The sequence below is a fragment of the Scardinius erythrophthalmus genome (genome assembly GCF_964197995.2).
Source record: "Scardinius erythrophthalmus genome assembly, chromosome: 5".
NCBI classification, from domain to species: Eukaryota; Metazoa; Chordata; class Actinopteri; order Cypriniformes; family Leuciscidae; genus Scardinius; species Scardinius erythrophthalmus.
This window is the reverse complement of record NC_138225.1, coordinates 47,627,813-47,635,053: the sequence shown is the minus strand read 5'-3', so window position 1 is coordinate 47,635,053 and position 7,241 is coordinate 47,627,813. Positions and strand designations below refer to the sequence as shown.

Here is a 7,241-nt window from a genome sequence, read left to right as displayed (position 1 = left end):
GAGAATGAGTATGAAATACCAAAGACAGACGAAGAAGAACTAATTCAACAACCAAGGCATGTGTTGAACTGAGATAACGCTGAAAAGAGGGGCAGGGGGATAAAACCATTCCGCCTTTCCAACACTGACACGAACATCCCTGACAGTTTCTGTGGCTAAGTGTCAGGTTTATCAACAATGGCATGAAAATGATCCATCTCAAACACAAATCTGGGACAAAAGTAGATCTGCACTTCAAAGGCCTCTTTGTTGGAGAAGAATCTGTTGGATTAAAAAAAAAAAAAAGAGAGAGAAGAAGAAAAATGGACACAGTGCCAAGACTCCAGGCATTCCTCTGAGAAAGATCCCATCCCCAGCAGGGTGACCCACACATGATTGAGTACTTCAGGGATCCATTTTGATATTAGTGTTCACAACTAAAAAACTCTATGTTTCCCATAAAGATTGTACACTCACCCTTCACCCTTCAGTAATCACACACACCGCTAAAGCCATTTTAGCTAGAATCCCTTAGACTTGTCTTTGGCTTCCCTGGCAGCGTCATGAATTTTTTTTTTTTTTTTTTTTTAAGTTTGTACAAGTGTCAATGTTCAGGGAAACAGCACTGTGCAGAAAACCCCAACAAAACTGGACATTAGGCCTTGGTTGTTTTTTTCGTGAAAGGTACCTCCCCTCTAGAGTGAAAAATAAGAGAGAGAAAAATAGAAAGGAACGTCTTTAGAAAGCATATAACCCGATCAGGCTATTTCCTTTATCCTGCGCATGTAGTCGTGCAGTTCCTCTGGGTCCTGAAAGCCCATGTCTTGACAAACCCACTGAATGTCCTCTTCATTGGCAATGGGGATGGAGTTGTAGGGTAAATCCTCTGTGGGAAGGGTAAAGGTGGTGAACTTGACACGCTTGCGTTTGGAGGTTGGCGAGCTGGCATCTTCTCCGTGGTCTTTGGTGGAACCGCCGGAGCTGCCATCTCCTCGGCCGTGGACTTGGCTTTGTACGCTGGTCTGCGAACTCCCACTGCTGTGGTGGTCCCCGTGACAACATGTCTGTACCCCCTCCAAGGTGTTGCTGGGGCTCTCCACCGTCTGAGGCGAGAGGTCGCTCTGGGTGCGCAGGGGTTCCCCGTTACCCAAGAACACCCAGTGATGGGAATGGTCCATGTTGGCTTGGCCTTCAGGAGGGATGCGCTTATGGCGATACTTCAACACAAACACAATGCAGTTTATAAGAAACACCAGTATGGCGAGACAAAACACGCCGAGGAGAGCATACATGCCGATCTCTAGGTCAGTCATGCTACGGGGATTGTGCACAAACTCGTCATCCTCCTCGTCTTCTTCAGTCGGTTCCTCAGAATTGCTTATTGTAGGGAAGTTGGTGTAATCAATGGGCACGCTTGCAGGTTGCTCATTAGATGGCTCATACCCTCCACCACCCACGTTGGGATCGATAGCGGGCTTTCTCGTGTTGGAAGCCATTCTAGTGTCTATTTCAGTCTCTGTATCCACTTCCTCCTCAGAGTCTTCATCTGGTCCAAAGCGGACTTTGACGAACACAGGAGATGAAGCAATGACACTCTTGCGTTTAGTCTTCTGGCAGGTTTCGCTGATGGTCATCTCCACGTGCACTACCTCTCCTGTGCCCTCACTCTCGGCAACGATGACTGGCCACCGCCCCTGGGGTTGTTGAGCCACGGAAACCACCTTATCGTCTGCTGTGGAGGCATTGAGGTTGTATTCTTTAGGGTCGTACATACTCAGGGGGGCGGCGGTATTGTCACTGTAATAAACCCAGATGGACAAACTGGCCTCCTACAAACACAAAACGAAAGAAATTGTGAGCATAAATTCAACCACTAAACAACAGTTAACCTTCAAATTCTGTCTTTGAATTCTTACGTTGTTGTCTGTGATGCACTCTAAAGGGGGGCCCACACTGAATGAGTGTTGGAGATTCATATTTGATAAATAAAGTGGTAAATTATGTTTTGTTGTGTGTGTGTGTGTGTGTGTGTGTGTGTGTGTGTGTGTGTGTGTGTGTGTGTGCACAAACAAAGCACTTGCATCATTTCATACAACTGAGGTTTAACCCCTAGAGTAACATGGATTACTTTTATGATGTCTTTCCTACCGCTCTGGGGCTTGAAAATGGTAGTTGCGCAGGCTGTCAATGGAGGGACAGAAAGCTCTCAGATTTCATTAAAAAGATCTGCATTTGTGTTCCGAAGATCAAAGAAAGTCTTAGGGGTTTGGAACGACATGAGGGTGAGTAATTAATGACAGAATTAAAATTTTGAAACATACATTTTTCAAATGCGAAACATTGTACAACTTTCTCTTAATGCAAAGAGATTTTCTATATTGACTTTATAGATAATCTCCTGACTTTCCAAACTTCTTTTAACTCTTTCTCCGCCAGCACCAGCATTTAACATTTTCACAGAACTTTCGTGGCCCCTAGAATATCTGAACATGCAATGTATGAAAAAAATGTTTCTTTTAAACAACACAAATACTGCTCTATTCTAGCTTAATGTATTCTCAACATTTTGAGCAAAAAGCTGAGAATTTTTTTTTTTTTTGTCAAAGACTACATCTGGATAGGATTCAGAATGATGATCAAAACATAGATGGACTAGATCAAGTCCATCAACACCTCCAAAGCTTCACCATCCTATAGCTCATCCTGGGTCGACATTTCATTCGGTAACGTTAGGCAGTTTTGATTTATATGCGGTTTAATGTTGATGATCGTGTTATTTTACATATGCATCTGCTTACATATGCTATCGCTTGTTTCTGCTTCTTCTTCACCTTTGTTTTGATCGGATATCATGGACTCTTTTAGAAGATGTGTAAAATATAGCGCCCTCTACCGTATAACAGTGAAAACGCGGAAAGAATATTCCATCAATGGCGGGGAAAAAGTTCAATGTTAATTATCCTAAGTTTTCTGGTCCATAAAAGACAACTGTCTTGAGCAAGCAAAATACAGCTAACATCAGAGGTGCTTGCCAGCTTTAGCCATAAGAAACAGACTGAGGGGAAGGAGCACTGGCGCGACGCTTGTGTTCTTGTCACCTCATAACAAGCCTGAGCTTGACAGTTGTTTTCCTGCTCATGCTCTCTGCTAAAGGAACAGTACAACACCTTACACCTGTTGGCAGGCAGACAAAATAAAACCACTCTGCCAGAGTGCTTTTAGTCAGAAATAAAGTGTTGCTTTGCTTTTATATTCAGGAAGAGAAGTATTTATCTGCTTCAGCAACGGCCTGTTGTGAGGCTGTAAAAAATATCTTCTGTCGCGTCACTAACTTCAAGGTTGTTCTGACATTCGAGCTCAGGCTCTGTCAACACTGCTTGTCAAGATGAAGAGAGTCTTTGATATGCATGATCTGAATAATACATTGAAGATGACATGATATCCTCGTGGACCTTTTGAGATCACTCTAGCCACTAAATAAAATGACATCAATCACACATGGTCCTTGATTCTTCTACAAGCTTCAGTCTTTGGGACATGACACTGTAACTTTTACATAGATGAGTCATTACGTTTCTAACTGCTAAAAGTTTTTGAACTGTATCTTGAAAGTAAGTTTGAATTCACTGTACGTAACAAACTATAAAAGTATAGTGTTCTTACATCCAAGACACTTGGAACTTTAAAACAGAATAATCGCTTACACCAGCATACAGCAAAATCAATTATTTAAGGCTGCCAGTTAGACAAAAGAAAGGGGCATCTAAAGTGTAAAAGAAAGAGCAAGAAAATCAGTAACACTTTACACAAGCTTCAATTTGTTAACCTTACTTTAGTTTATTGCCATCCGAATTCAGAATGTCAGTGTTTTTCTCCCACTACCCGCGTTAAAATCCCCGGCCAAAAAACCTACTGTATTTTCACAAACACCAAGCTCGTGTGGTAATTTAATAGCTGTCTGAATCCACATCACTGAGTTTATAAGAAAACATCAATTCAAAATTCACTGTTTAATTCCTTTGGACCACTGCTGAGCACCGTACGATAACGATTGTGCTTTGCTGTAATTTGGATGCGTTTTAAAGATCTAGCCTACACTTTTATCACTGAAATGCTAGAAAGTATTTACAAGAACAATATTTCATCATCACTCAAAAGAGAAAGAGAAAAAAGTACGTAAACATCTGAAATGGGTCATCATATAAATAAGAGGCTGTATTAACTTATTCCTGCTAATTTCCACATTTTTAAAAAGCCAAATACAAGACATAAAACCATTTTAACTATAATGCATCCAACTTCCTATTTTAAAACAGGAGATTTAAATAATCAAATAACAAATAGGATATTATTTTCCTATTATTAAATTTAAATTAAATGAAAATTGAATTTATTAATTTTTTAATGTTATTTACAGAAGACAATCATATGCGACTGACCACACGTTCCCTGGTTCGTAGCATGACAAGACTCGCTCCTCCACCATTGTAATGATTCCACTGGAGGCGAGCTTGCAGAACCCAAGGGCAGTTTACTTGTATACAAACAAGATCAAACATAAAACAAAAGCATGGCATGAAACTCAAGACTTAAACTTAACCGTGAACATAAAAATGGACATAAACTTCCCAACAGTGGTTACAGGTAACAATACTTGACAAGGACACGTGGCAAACATGAGGGCATAAATACACACAAGACTAATGACAAGACAAGGGACACCTGTGAACAATGAAACAATCAGAAAATGACACGTAAGACAAGGGAACACATGGCAGGATCACATGACTATAACAGGGAACCACATGACAGACATGAAACAAAACCAAAACGTGACCATCATGAATAAATCACCATGAATAAAACTTTGATAAAAAAAAGTTTTATCACTGAGGTGCCATGCAAGTTTATTTTTATGAACGTCCACGTGAGAAATATATACCGTCCGAAAAGGGCCAATGATACGTTATGACATTTCAAGTTTGTAGAAATTAATAATAGGTAATGTATTGTCAACAAACGTGAAGTAACAGCAAATAAAAGTATATGTACTAATTAACTCCAAGACTAGGTTAAAAATCTAGGTTAGTTACTTTATTATAGTTACTTTTGTTCAATGTTTATTCATGTTCGTTCATACATTAATGGTAATTTATTCTAAACTTAAAACTTAATGCATATAGAGAAATTATAATTCTCTTTTAATAAATTATTAAATTATATTAATGCATTTTAACAAAGACTAATATATGCTGTAAAGAATTATTGTCCATTGTTCATGATGCCTAATGCATTAACTAATCCCAACAAATTGAACCTCATTGTAAAGTGTTACCAGAAAATCAAACAATAAAAAAACCAAAGGCAGAAACGATTGCAAAACTGCTGTTATTTTGTGACTGCAGAGGTGAAGTAGGCAAGTGCACTGAAGGACTGAAATGATGGACTGGTAGTAGTGGTGGAGGAGGAGGGTCATCAGTGATGTTTATTGCACAGTCTCCACAAGCACTTAGGCTGATACATTACGCTAATTAAAACCAAAGGTGGCGAAGCACAGAGCGGGGGAGAACCGCTGGATTTTAATGCGTGAACTGAAAGCAGCCACCCTCGTCTGATGTTGGTCACAGGCTAAGTACAGAGCAGGAAAAAAAGGCCCCGAGCTCTCACGGCAGGGCTCCGTGACCTGCCCAAGACACTGTATAAATTAGCCCGGCAGCATCCGAGGTCTTCACTTGAAAATACGAGTGAACGCGCTCCAATTAATGCTTTGAGAAAGATTATACAGCAATTGCATGGAGCTCCCCTGATGACACTCGAGAACGCCAGAGAACAGAGGTGGCGGTGGCTTTTTAATAAGCGAGATGCTTGCTCATTTGGTGTGCTGATATTAAAGGAGATTTGAATATGTCTGAATGCCAAACTAGCCTTTATTAAAGTAGTGAGGGCCGTGCTGAGGCTAATTTGCCAATGGTGTATAACCTTCGTGGAGACTCGATTCATCAATATGAGGCTAAGTCCAGCCAGTGTTAACTCCTGAGGAGCAGAATAATCCTGAGCAACAAGGACGAATTTCACATAAATGTCACTTGCATAATTAGTTGCAGGAAGCCAAAGGTTAGAGCTTTTCCATGGACTCAGCTGCAGAGGGGTATATGATGACAAATTATACTGTCATATTTAGACAATTACACAAATATACAAGTTTGTATTTTGTGTATAAATTAACTAAGATTCTTCAGTGTGTTTCTTTCCCCTAAACAAGTGTGATCATTTTAGTTACACAATATATGACTTGACACTGCACCTTCATTCATGGCTTAAGAATGTAACTGATAAGACCTGTTATATTTCACACAAATTCAAATACAGTAGATGATACCATGACAATTCAACTAAAATATGACACTTTGGATGGTTTTACATGGTCTGCAGCTGGTTTAGTCTACTCATATGATGGTCTGTGCTGATTTATGCGTTGACTAGCTGAAAATGGGGGCCAGAATGAGTAGGTAGACCATCTTGAACAAGTTTATTAAAGCTTGGAACAGTGTTATTTTAGTATGATTAATATACTATTATAGTTTGTTAATATATATATATATATATATATATATATATTTAGAATTAGATTTTGTGTTTATATTTAGTTTTCACTTTAAATTTAGTTAATGTTTTAGCAATTTTGTTGTGCATTTTTTTTCTTTTTATTCGTTTTTTTTTTAAAACTTTCAGTATTTATTCATTTTTATTTATTAGTTTTAGAAAATGAGAAATGTAGCTTTGCTTAACCCTTATGTTGTGTTCGGGTCCTTTTGACCTGGAGAGGATATTCTCTTTCCTGAAAGTGTTAGTTAATGTTATCGCATTGGACTACAACTTACTGACTTTGCTCACACAGGGTGTAACTTCTTCCCAAATTTTTTGGGGGATAATTTTTCCACACCTTGTTACACTTGTGGTGTTCCCGGTCAAAAATTACCAGCCTACAAAAAATAGCTTATAAATCTCTTGTTACGCTATATTCTCATCAAAGAGTTCTACAATCAATCAGTTTAAAAAATAAATACAAAAGGTCCTGTCTTTGAATCCTGTCTTTATTGAAATAAAACAAGTTGACCAAAAGATTGAATCCAATATTTGGAGATAATATAGCATAATGAGTGATTTACCGGCAATTTTTAAAAGGCCGGTCATTTTTGACCGGGAACACCAAAGGTGTAACAGGGTTTTCAACACAGCGTGTTCATAAGCCTAAGATTTGT

General features: G+C 39.0%; 1 protein-coding gene across 1 annotated transcript in view; it reads right to left on the bottom strand.

Moving 5' to 3' along the window:
- Positions 1–568: 568 nt before the first annotated feature.
- Positions 569–7,241, bottom strand: part of tmem132e (transmembrane protein 132E) — a 99,304-nt gene continuing 92,631 nt past the window's right edge. The window contains 1 exon segment of the mRNA XM_081364674.1: positions 569–1,808. Coding sequence (XP_081220800.1) covers positions 738–1,808 — 1,071 coding nt within the window. The 3' untranslated portion in view covers positions 569–737.